This window comes from Procambarus clarkii, chromosome 48, assembly GCF_040958095.1.
Source record: "Procambarus clarkii isolate CNS0578487 chromosome 48, FALCON_Pclarkii_2.0, whole genome shotgun sequence".
In the NCBI taxonomy this organism is placed as follows: domain Eukaryota; kingdom Metazoa; phylum Arthropoda; class Malacostraca; order Decapoda; family Cambaridae; genus Procambarus; species Procambarus clarkii.
Window position 1 is genome coordinate 5,702,292 of NC_091197.1, and position 13,325 is coordinate 5,715,616.

The following is a 13,325-nucleotide window of genomic DNA, read 5'->3' on the forward strand; positions in this document are numbered from 1 at the left end:
CCTAACAGTGATCTCCCACGATACTCCTCACATCCTTTACGTGTCTGTAGCAGAAAATGGAAATGAAAATAATTACTTATTAACGTTGTTTTGACATTATTTTACCATAGCATCGTGTCTTGGACGGGTAGAAGATACGTCCCTGACCAGGTCACAGGTGATGTGTCAGCTGGTGCTGTGAGGCAGGAAATGTTCTGGAGACGCTGGACCATTATTATGTCGGTCACTACCTGAACAACTGAAAAGTCATGCACTGTGGAAATAACACATGAAGGTAAACGCCTTATAGTTATGTATTTATATCTAACATTTTGTACGTTGCACGTTTTTAATGGTAATGAAACATTATTGTAAAAGTCATCCTGATAGGGAAAAAGAGCTAGACAGCCAATAGGCTGTTAACCAAATCTATAATCTTATCGGACAGTTGCGAGATAGCCTTGGTGCCCCAGCTGGCGGCCAGTAACTGGTCCCTATTTACGAATGAAAAACAGTTCAAGTATGTTTATTGAGACAAGAAAAAAATACATCTCAAAGGAATAGAGTAGCCTAGGCTATTTCTACCCCCATGATAAGAAAAAAAAAGTTTACAAACGACTCACAACGATGACGTTCGAATACTTCTCGCACAAGCGCTCTGCTGACGACTTTTGTTCGAACCACAACGCTGTAAATGCTTCACCCACGTACTACAAATACAAATAATCGCCATCAGAACCTAAACACCTAACCTAACCAATGCCTAAATATGCACAATATGTTTATATATATATATATATATATATATTTATATTTATATATATTTATATATATATATATATAACAATATTAATTTAGATTTGAGAAAATTTATGTTTTGAATGAACAGAATGTTAAACTTGAATGCGTCTTTGTGGTCAACCGCTGGACAGAATGAACTACGTCTGAGGACGGGTTGGTGTGGGGCCCGCCGCCACCTGGACGAGCCTAGTCTAAGGTTGGGTTGCGCATCAAGCTCAAGAACAGGATCAAGTTGATTCCCTTGCCAAGCTTGCAGTAAGTAAAGACAATGTTGACTTTAGTTTTGAGTTATCAAACAAAAGCCTAAACAAAGTCATTTAGAAAATTACTGACAGTTTCTGAACCCATTATGTGCCTCTGTAACCCTTTCTACTGCCACCAATAGGCTGGGCATGGGGTCCACCACAGCCCATGGGACGGGTATGGGGTCCACCACCGCCCATGGGACGGGTATGGGGTCCACCACCGCCCATGGGACGGGTATGGGGTCCACCACCGCCCATGGGACGGGTATGGGGTCCACCACCGCCCATGGGACGGGTATGGGGTCCACCACCGCCCATGGGACTGGTATGGGGTCCACCACCGCCCATGGGACGGGTATGGGGTCCACCACCGCCCGTGGGACGGGTATGGGGTCCACCACCGCCCGTGGGACGGGTATGGGGTCCACCACCGCCCGTGGGACGGGTATGGGGTCCACCACCGCCCATGGGACGGGTATGGGGTCCACCACCGCCCATGGGACGGGTATGGGGTCTTCCACAACTTACGGAATGGGTATGGTGCATAATAAATGACTAAATAATGACGTGTTGTCACAGCTCGAACACAAGTTGGCTACAATTAAGTGTATCGATTGTGGCAGTTCAACTTGTATGGGAATCTACCCGAAACATTTCGGGCAAACGTATTTGCCCGAAACGCTATGTTTGTTAGTGGCTTTGTAAGAATGTCAAAATACCAATCTTATGTAATCCCACATACCCATTGTACCTTCTTGTGAATAAATATTATTATTATCTGGGTGAAAGTGTAAAATGTTTGGCACACTGGCAAGAGCATTACATCCAATACTGAACCAATCCACAAGGGCCGTAATGAGGGCACAGGCTGATTAAGTCGCATCTAGGAACATCCCGTCTGTAGGTTCGAACCCTCATCACTGCCCTTGTGGGATTGGTCCATTTGATATATCACACTATTGTGATTTCTGTGTGTATCCAATACTGAAATTTACCTACAGTATTTGCCGATAATCTAAACTAATGTAGCATAAAATGGCGCATAACTTTAGTGTTTTATTTTATTTATTTAAATAGTATATGCCAATAAGGTGCAATTTCGGTGATTAATACATTCTCGTAAATCCACTTAAAGGATATTGCGTTTCGGGAAATATATATATATTTTGCGTTTAGTAAAGTAAAATACACAGGGGGGGGGGAGATTATACGGTGTGTGTGGCCTATGAAGAGCCAAGTGTGTCATATGACATTGTTAGGAATGTAAGGGCTCGTCCTGAGCCAAGAGTGTGGCGTGACTGGTGCCCAAGTCGTCGAGGGAAGGCTTTGAACACCCCCCCCCCCCCGGGAACCACTGGGGGCCCAGATTCACGAAGCAGTTATGCAAGTACTTACAAACGTGTACATCTTTCCTCAATCTTTGGCGACTTTGGTTACATTTATTGAACAGATTACAAGCATGAAAACCTCCCAATCAATAGTTATTGTTGTTATAAACAGCCTTCTGGTGCTTCGGAGCTCATTAACTGTTTAATAATTGTAAACATAGCCGCCAAAGATTGAGAAAAGATGTTCAGGTTCTTAAGTGCTTACGTAACTGCTTTGTGAATCTGGCCCCAGTCACATCTGTGGTTACGACGATTTATCCACCTAATGTAAATATTATTATTTACGTTCTCGTCCTGTATATACTTTAGATTTATTAACATACACCTTCTTTAATTTACACCAATTATTTAACAATAACAAATACGGAAGTTAATGAGGACAACCCAGTAATTATATATGAGGCAATTCCATTATATAGACTCGTTATATACATAGGTGATATTGATAAAGGGCCACGAATACCTGGGAAGCTTGTGCTTGAGCCTGCCTGGAGTGTGAAGGCTCTTATGAGTCAAGAAAGTCTGAACTCCCCGAGGGTCAGTAGGGTGAAGGTGGTCTGGAAATATTTCTTGGGAAAGATTTATATTATTTTCTTGCTTTTAGCTGTCATAACGTTAGGATTTGGATTACTCGCAGAATGAATATGTATGGGGAGTACAGCAAACTATTGCTCACAGGATGAGTATGGGGTGCACAATAAACTACCGCCCACAGGATGAGTATGGGGTGCACAATAAACTACCGCCCACAGGATGAGTATGGGGTGCACAATAAACTACCGCCCACAGGATGAGTATGGGGTGCACAATAAACTACCGCTCACAGGATGAGTATGGGGTGCACAATAGACTACCACTCACAGGATGAGTATGGGGTGCACAATAAACTACCGCCCACAGGATGAGTATGAATAACACAATAGGTGGGTAACATTGACTCAGGCTATACACACTACGTCAAGTTAAACCACTAACATTTGTTTATTACATAGGGTCAACGTATATATATGAGAATAATACCTCAGTAACTTTACTTAACATTTATTGAAAATTGCGGTGCGAAAAATATAATTTGCGTTATAGACAAAACTTAAAAGCCACAGAAACATTTGACGTGCGAGCTTCAGTCTCGGTGAGGCTAGACTAGAGAAAACTGTACTTCTTTTGTTTTATATTGTAGGAAGATCAACCATGTGTTCTTACACCTTCAAACAACTGTGATATACATTTTTCCTTCACCTTTACACTGTCACATCTGTAGCCTCGCACGCCACTTATATTAGAATAAATAAGAATAATGACTACATCCAGCACCTGCCGCGAGCCTGGTTGGTGACCATGGCGGCCGCTCTCACCACTAGACTTGTCCAGGGCCACCTGAGGTAACGCTGGGGCTGCTCAAGGGCTCTCCTGGGGCTCTTCCGGGGAGGTGGCCAAGGGCTCTCCCTGGGGCAACTCTAGAACTATCTTCAAGGGTGTTTCAGGGCTCTTTCAGAGCGGCTCAAGGGCTATCCTGGGAAAACTCTAGAGTTCGCCAGAATGACTTAAAGGCACCCGTAATATTGAATAATTGTGGAGTTTGGCTAGGGTCGGCTCAAACCCAGGACATCCGCCGTCTACTAGTTAGTATCAGAGGGATCTTCCAGGAAGTTGCTCTCCAGTACTCTGAAGCCGTGCTCATCGTCAGCCATGTACAACACCGTCTGCATCTCGCCGTTGGTGTCAATGTAGGAGTAAGAACCACGGGTGATGCCACCGGGGATGTGAACCATGTGTTGTCTTGAGACTCCGGCCAGTTCATCTTGGGAGTCGAACTGTGGGAGAGCACGGGGGGCACCATCTACTGGAGAGACAGGTGATGAGGGAAGTGACACTTGAGTAACAGACACCAGGTCTTCTTGATTAGCCTTCGTATGATCGGAGTGCACGGTACTAGGAGGTACTGTGGCTTTATTGAGCACAGGGAATGGGGTGGATGCTTCCTTGACGTGATTGGTGCGATTCCCAGGTGCCAGTTTGTCAGAAGAAAGGAGGTGACTGATGGATGCTCGCTTGATTCGGGACGCCTTGACTTCCGCAACAGCCCGTAAGTGAGCAGCAGTGGCAGCTACCACCTCAGGGGTCGGTTTAACGGGCTCAGGCAGTGAGACTATGACAGGAGCAGCAGCAAGCGGTGCTTGTGGAAGGTTGGAAGCTTTAACACGGAAGCCATTGCGATCTGCCACATAGCTGGCAGTTTGCAGCTTCCCGTTGCTATCCACGTAGGTATAAGAGCCTCGCACGGCGCCATCCAAAGTACGGACCTCGTGAGCGGTTGACGCGTCTCCCACATACCCAAAGGCGTACTGACCGAGCTCATCCTGGCTGTGGTACTGCGTCTTGAGTACTGTGGGCACGTAGGCGAGGGGGTCGACGTGGTTGGATAAGGCTCCAGACGAGAGTGAACGGCCTGAGGCTCCGCCGGAGCGGGAGTACAGAGGGGCAGGGGCACGGAAGGCGTAGGCAAACCCTGGGGCGACGCCCGGAGAATATCCCACTGGGCTGAAGCTGACCACTGTGGTGGGCTTACACCAGCTTACACATGGCAGACACAGCAGCAGCACCTGTGTCGAGAATTGATAAATAGTTAACAGCAAGATAATATATAGTTACTACTATGGTTGTCCAAATTAAATTAACTATCATAGTGAAAATGTTAGTTACTACTTGATATGTGATACTAAACAAGAAGACGATAAGAAATAATATCTGAAAATATCAGTAGAAATGTAATGACATTAATTGTTAGTGATGGTCAAGCTTTCTTTAAAAATAGAACACCAGCCTAGGAAATTGCAGGGCTGTTCAGTGGGAAATAAACGTCTTAAACAGAAAAAATCACATTTCACATTGTTAGTTAAGGTAACGACAACTACCCTAGACAGTACAGAAATTAGTTCAAACAAACTACGCAATAAATACCATTAGGCTACTAAAATATGGCAACCTTTGTTGTGGCTTAGTTAGGTAATTAAGACAATGATCGGGTTAGGAAAGGCTTTTATTGCAAAGTGATTTAGCTCGCCTAACGTGACCTACACGAAGAACACGTGTCTATAATGCATATTCACTTCTCGGGGCCATGTTCCTAGTCACTCCTGCACATAAGAAGTCCACTACGGACTCACCATAGCCCGTGCTACTTGGAACTTTTTGTTCCAGGCAGCAAATCTTAAACAACAACAACAACACTCCTGGACTCGTGCTCATGCCACATTGAATTATTGAAGTTCACCTCACACTATTCATGTTCATTTCATACTCTATGTATTGGTCATGATTAATTTGAACTATATTTTTTCTCGATCGATCCACAGAGTACGCTCCGTGTTAATTCCAAAGTGTATCCTCCATGTTCTTTCCACACTATCCTCCATGGTTTTTCCACACTATCCTCCATGTTCATTTCATATTATATTCTTAAAATTTATGAATGCGTCTTTGGAGTCGACCGTTGGATGGAATGGACTTGGTCTGTGGACGGGTTGGAGGCAGAACAGCACAACCTGCCTAAGGAAGTTGCCCTCTCGTCCAAAGTGATGGAACCTGTAGCCACTATGCAGGTTATATATCTTTACATAAAATGAACTTCTGAACCCAAGCAATGCCCATGTTTTATGCTATTGATTTTTAGAAGCCGAGAAAGAAGGCAACAACCAAATCTTAAATTTCCTAGGCCTCCCACACTATGCCTCATGTTCACCCCCACACACTGTGCCTCATGTTCACCCCCCACACACTGTGCCTCATGTTCACCCCCACACACTGTGCCTCATGTTCACCCCCACACACTGTGCCTCATGTTCACCCCCACACACTGTGCCTCATGTTCACCCCCACACACTGTGCCTCATGTTCACCCCCACACACTGTGCCTCATGTTCACCCCACATACTGTGCCTCATGTTCACCCCCACACACTGTGCCTCATGTTCACCCCACATACTGTGCCTCATGTTCACCCCCACACACTGTGCCTCATGTTCACCCCACACACTGTGCCTCATGTTCACCCCCACACTGTGCCTCATGTTCACCCCCCACACTGTGCCTCATGTTCACCCCCCACACTGTGCCTCATGTTCACCCCCACACACTGTGCCTCATGTTCACCCCCAACACTGTGCCTCATGTTCACCCCACACACTGTGCCTCATGTTCACCCCCACACACTGTGCCTCATGTTCACCCCCACACACTGTGCCTCATGTTCACCCCCACACACTGTGCCTCATGTTCACCCCCACACACTGTGCCTCATGTTCACCCCCACACACTGTGCCTCATGTTCACCCCCACACACTGTGCCTCATGTTCACCCCCAACACACTGTGCCTCATGTTCACCCCACACACTGTGCCTCATGTTCACCCCAACACACTGTGCCTCATGTTCACCCCCACACACTGTGCCTCATGTTCACCCCCACACACTGTGCCTCATGTTCACCCCCAACACTGTGCCTCATGTTCACCCCCACACACTGTGCCTCATGTTCACCCCCACACTGTGCCTCATGTTCACCCCCAACACTGTGCCTCATGTTCACCCCCACACACTGTGCCTCATGTTCACCCCCAACACTGTGCCTCATGTTCACCCCCACACACTGTGCCTCATGTTCACCCCCACACTGTGCCTCATGTTCACCCCCACACTGTGCCTCATGTTCACCCCAACACTGTGCCTCATGTTCACCCCACACACTGTGCCTCATGTTCACCCCCACACTGTGCCTCATGTTCACCCCCACACACTGTGCCTCATGTTCACCCCCACACTGTGCCTCATGTTCACCCCCAACACTGTGCCTCATGTTCACCCCCACACACTGTGCCTCATGTTCACCCCCACACTGTGCCTCATGTTCACCCCCAACACTGTGCCTCATGTTCACCCCCACACTGTGCCTCATGTTCACCCCCAACACTGTGCCTCATGTTCACCCCCACACACTGTGCCTCATGTTCACCCCCACACACTGTGCCTCATGTTCACCCCCACACACTGTGCCTCATGTTCACCCCCACACTGTGCCTCATGTTCACCCCTCACACTGTGCCTCATGTTCACCCCCCACACTGTGCCTCATGTTCACCCCCAACACTGTGCCTCATGTTCACCCCCCACACTGTGCCTCATGTTCACCCCACACACTGTGCCTCATGTTCACCCCTCACACTGTGCCTCATGTTCACCCCCAACACTGTGCCTCATGTTCACCCCCAACACTGTGCCTCATGTTCACCCCCACACACTGTGCCTCATGTTCACCCCCAACACTGTGCCTCATGTTCACCCCCCACACTGTGCCTCATGTTCACCCCACACACCGTGCCTCATGTTCACCCCCACACACTGTGCCTCATGTTCACCCCCAACACTGTGCCTCATGTTCACCCCCAACACTGTGCCTCATGTTCACCCCACACACTGTGCCTCATGTTCACCCCCAACACAGGTTGCGTGCAGACTATATGAAGCGCGGACACTTGAGCCCCATCTATGGACGGAAGACAGCATTACCAGGGCCTTCATGATGTAGTGTTCACTTGTGGTTCCTGGAGTAGACTGTCTGGAGGAGGCGAGGCGGGTGCTTATATGTGCTCGGTCACGACCACGCCCTCAAGCTCCTCCGGGCGAGGTCACTCCCGCCCCGGCCTGCCTCACCGGCCTGCCTCACCGCCCTGCCTCGCCAGCCCCCCTCCCAGACCAGGTATCCAGCGTTAAGAAATATTACCTGAACAAAAACAGACCTGCAAGACGTGCCTGACCAACCAGGTTGTGGTGGGTAGGTGGGCCTGCGAGCCACTCCAGTCAACAGCCCTGTTGGCTAGGCTTAAGACACGTCATGCCGGGCTTAAGACCAGGCCCTGGGGAGTAAGAACCTCTGAGCCACTGCAGGTATCACACGTGAACACACATTTACACTGCCTTGTGTGGTCCTGGGGCCAGTCTCCCTCCTGCCTGAGCTGTAGGGAGAGTGCTGACCTGCCTAGATGTTTGTAAGTCCTAAGTTTGTTGACCTGTTCACCAGACAACCAACTTGCACGACGAATCTGTAATGTTTATAAACTTAAGTTTTTATTCTCGAATATTGTGTGTTTATGCATCGTCATGTTCAGGCCTAGGTTAAGTAAGGTGATTGGGTTACGTTGATTTAGTGGGTTTTTACTGTACTGGCTGTAAGTGAACGAATTAAATTGTCACATCTTGGAACATGGTCAAGGGCGCTGAGTCAAGTACTGTCATGTAAGTTCATATAGAGCTTACAAGTATTTGACTTGTGAAACCGACGTTCACTGTGTTTTATCATCTTTACCGTAGGTGTTTCAACCTTGCTTTGATGACGGGCTACGGTGTTCCAGACATATGGCTTGCTGGCCAAGTTGGTCTGTCATCCGTTCTTCAGCCCTGGTCGTCTCTATACTGTAGGTGGGTGCTTTGTACGTGGTAACTTTACCAGGCAACTGATGGGAAGTGCTGAAGGAACGACAGGGTGTCTATTCACCCAGTTTGAGTAGCGGTTATCCAATCGAGCATTACATTAACGTTGGCAAGAAACATTCTGATAGCGAGCGTTTCGATCTGAATTGTAGAGGTATTGAGGGTTGATCAGTAGAAGTTGGTTGTAGAGAGCTGGTGCAGCATGGGTAGAGTGTTGATCAAGAGATCCATCAGTGTAGTGTTGGTGTTAGGTCGTATTTTCAGTAATTCCGCCAAGGCTCCAGCTTTGAGGTGTGACAGATAAATGCCTTGACTCTAGTGTGATCAGTCGCCGCTCTTCATCGGGTCCTTCAGAAGTTGGATCATCCTTCAGCTATATATATCTATATATATATATATATATATATATATATATATATATATATATATATATATATATATATATATATATATATATATATATATATATATATATATATATATATATATATATGTATATATAGCACTGGTGAGGCATCACCTGGACTCGAGGGAAAACAGTTCATCAAGGTTGATGCCTGATACCTGACCTTTCCCACGAAGACGCATTCGTGTCTTAATCTGCACTTGCTAGAGACACAGGACAAGGGGGACGGGGAGGACATACACACACAAGTGCGTATAACCTGGAGAAATGATTTAGGAGAGATATAGGGAAGCACTAGCCTAGAAATATAATTCTGAATGAATGGAATAGGCCGGCTACTAGCATTGAGAGAAGCAGGTTAACAGAGTTTTTATAATAGATTGAATAATTTAGTAAATAATTATACACCCCATACCCATCTCGTGGACGGTGGTGGAAAGGGTTACAGAAGCACAAAATGGATTCAGGAACTGAACCCAAAGTTAATTTATCTAAGCCACTAACAATGTTGCGAAGCTGCGTTTAACACGGGCACTTAATGGAGCGCCGCCCTGCTCCTTATTGTCCTAAATGAATTGTTCCTCTTACGGTCGTGCATGTCCTTGTTGAATGTCCGGACTTCCAGGACGAACTTGTCTTGCTTTCCGACCGTCCCTCGCGGTCACTTGTCCCTCGATAGCATCCTTGGTGAATCAGATACTTTTGATGCGCTCGCCTTGTGCTCTTTTGTTCTCGTATTGGCATCCTTAGTTATATTTAGCGCCCTTCGAACATCCTGCAACTTTAATGGTCCTATATAGTTTCCCCGACTGAGCGCCTTCTTTTGATAATTACTTGGTTACAATTTATAATGCATATATATACACATGCATATTATGTCTTATTATATTTACAAGTAGTTCAGGAAGTGGCCCACAGCTGTCTATACAACCACCTGCCGTCCACCTGGGCGGCAGGTGGACGGCCATTACCTACAGTGCAGTAATCAAACTGTGGATAATTAGCTATGATTTTCGGTATTACATAAATGTTTAATGAAGTAATTGCACATTTCTTGAACACCGTTGAAAAGACACGGTGTGTGGGCGAGAAGATGCGATGTAAACAGGACTTCTGGTATGGGCCACCACGCCTGCTGCGGTGCTCTACAACTCTTGCTCCTTCCACATTTTACATTTCTTTAGCGTCATTGATGATCTCTGAGCTTTCCTTTATGGCGATCCTGACGGCCAAGGATGGTGTCAGTTTGGGGTGTAGTTGCAAGTGTTCCAGGAGTGTTGCCAACAATACACGTTTTGATCTCGTCAATTTCTGGTGTCACCGTGATGCTTGTAGTTGTTCCTGGTGCTACATAGCCTTCCCGGTTTGGTGCCTTCTTTTGATAATTACCTTACCTTGTAGTTGTTCCTTTGTTTTGTAGAGTTTCGAAGCTTTCAAGATTTCCTATTTAAGAGTGATGATTGTCAGGGCAGCACAGTGGAGGCTGGATCTGATTGTGTGGGTGTCGGAGGTCCTGGGTATGTTGTGCTTGGCATCTGTCTCGACACAGCTGCTACAAAAGTCAATCCACATTACTCTGTCGTAACTGTTGATTTCGAGGATCAACGTCCCTGCGTCCCTAACCACGCCCCCAGGTTGGTGGTCTGGTCAACCAGGCTGTTCGAAGTTTGGCGTATGAATCACAACCTGGTTGATCAGGTATCCTTTGAAGGTGTTTCAGTCTCTTTTGAACACTCGTGAAGTCGGCCAGTTATGGCTTGCATGTGTAGTGTTGAAAAGTTTTGGGCCCTTTATGTTGATAGTTCTCCCTCAGCGTACCTATTGCATCTTTCCTTTTCAATGAGACTATATTGAACATCCTGCCATGCCTCCTGGTCTCGTGTGGTGTTATTTTCGTGTGCAGATTTGGAACCAGTCCTTCTAGTGTTTTGCAAGTGTAAATTATTCTCTATTCCCCCGCCTGCTCTCTAGGGAATACAGATATAAATTTGTTAAGCAGTCCCAATAGTTTGAGTGGATTTTAGTGGTAAAGGATCTTTGCACGCTCTCCAGGTCAGCAATTTCTCCTGAATGAGCTGATATTGTGTAACAATATTTCAGCCCTAGAGAGCACTGGTGTCTTAAAAAGTGTCATCATTGGCGAGGCATCTCTTGTCTAAAACGTTCTTGTTAGCTAACCTGTCATTTTTCTTGCATTTGTGACGGCTATTCGTGGCGTTCTTTAACAGTAAGGTCTTGTGACATGATTACTCTTTATATCTTTTACGTTGCTTTTCCTGTCAATTAAAAGATATTTGCTGCATGCTACATAATACAGTTTTATATTTTTACCTGGAGTTGTATATGTGGGTCAGATCTTGCATAAATTTTTCTGAGTTTACTTGATAGCCACTAACACTAGCGGCCTCGACGAGGACAGGAAAGCGGCGGCTTGTCGAAGGCCCCCCTATTCGTCGACCGATAATGGAGGGCTTTTGATAAGTCTGTAGATACTTTTAAGTATTAGTTCTGGACAACTAGGACTAAAAAGTATGTTTGAACTCCTCTAATTTCTTGTTCCAGCTGTCTACTCAAGCTCAACCTTAAGGCTCTGAAATTTGTTTGAGTTCATCACAGACGCTTGTCACTTTCTCTGGTTACCTTAGCCTAATTATTTGGGCCCATTATGTTCATTTCTTTTTGCTTGGATGTGAAGTTAAATTAGAAGTTACTTGGCATTAGCTACTGTCTTCAAACTTTACCTCGGTACTCTGTACTTATTTCCCTAGCCGCCGTCATTCTGTTTTTGGCCTCTATGCATTGTCTGTTGAACCGAATGTTAATTATGCACTTCTTTTGCTTCTCTCTTGTGTGGTATGAGCTGTTGTGTAGCCTCCGCGCGCTTGTGTGCTGTTCACTCCATAATCTATGTTCCTCTACCTTGTAGCTGGTGTTGCCACTACACTTCCTGGAGGGATACTCTCGTCTTTGTGTGGTCGTCGTCCTCACTCTCTCCTCCACTGAGTGAACATATCTAGTGTTATCTGTTCATTGTGTCCTCCACCTTGTCTGTTCTGCTGCTCCAGGTTGCTTGGCCTCCACGTGCTCTTCCCTCCGTGGGGATCCCTCGTTACCTAGTAAATTTTCCTGTGATTTGCCGCTGAGAACTATGAGCTTTTTCCCCTTCATCCATACGCCACCATTCTTGCACTCTCAAGGACCTCGAGGCAATTTTAATTGTTCTGCTCGTTCTTTTCCCTGCGCCTCTGGTGTTAGCTGGGGCTTGTATCTGATCACTGTTGTTATCCCTTTGTCCTCTGTAGTTGCCTTGCAAATGATTTATTCGTGGCGTAAGAGGCTATTCGTAGTCTCTTACGCCACGAATATTTCCTCAAATCTTTTTTTTTTTTTTTAGGAAAAATAAATTCGCTCAAATATTTTTAATTGTCTTCTCTCCCCCCCCCTGTCGTTCCTCGCTCGTTCTCTGCCCCCCCCCCCCCCCCGTCGTTCCTCGCTCGTTCTCTGCCCACCCACCCCCTCCCGTGGGAGGTAGTTAAGACTGCATTACTGACTGCTGTAGGTTTCGTTTCTACAATTGAAATGATGTAGAAGTGTGGTTTGTGTACCTTGGGCGCGTGCACCATCCACAATCGTGAACATTACATGTATACTGTTTAGTATTGAAGAGGATTATATCCTGGTGGAGGATTGGGGTCAGCAGCTCTGTTTTGGGGCAGAAGACACTCTCACACCCTAGTCGTCCCTATATGTCGTATGTATTGGTACTTCCATAATGTTCTGCACACTCCACCACCACCACCTTAGTCCAGCATTAAAACATTATTTAATACAGCGGGGGGGGGGGGGGGGGAGTTATGGTCAGAGGAAGTAGAAGAACGCGATGATGGAACGGCGATTCTTTAAGCGTGAGGCCGTCGCTGTGTCGATCAGTCTAAGCGGATGGGCGGAAGGAAGAGTTAGGAGAAAGAGTTGGAGAGAGGAAACGTATGACGTAGGAGAGGAGGGATGAGAGGAAGGTTA

General features: G+C 46.4%; 2 protein-coding genes across 3 annotated transcripts in view; one reads left to right on the forward strand and one right to left on the reverse strand.

Annotated features, from left to right (window-relative positions):
* Positions 1-13,325, forward strand: part of LOC138349470 (protein-lysine N-methyltransferase EEF2KMT-like) — a 45,530-nt gene that overhangs the window by 13,907 nt on the left and 18,298 nt on the right. For both annotated transcript variants that reach the window (XM_069302502.1, XM_069302503.1), the window contains exon 6: positions 912-1,035. In XM_069302502.1, coding sequence (XP_069158603.1) covers positions 912-927 — 16 coding nt within the window. In that variant the 3' untranslated portion in view covers positions 928-1,035. The remainder of the gene's footprint in view (positions 1-911; positions 1,036-13,325) is intronic.
* On the reverse strand, positions 3,439-8,118 carry LOC123764716 (cuticle protein 18.6). Its single transcript, XM_045752769.2, has 2 exons — positions 7,979-8,118; positions 3,439-5,016 (listed from the first exon to the last, which is right to left on the reverse strand). Exons 1-2 carry the CDS (start codon positions 7,988-7,990, stop codon positions 4,033-4,035), a joined length of 996 nt encoding a protein of 331 aa, XP_045608725.2. The 5' UTR covers positions 7,991-8,118; the 3' UTR covers positions 3,439-4,032.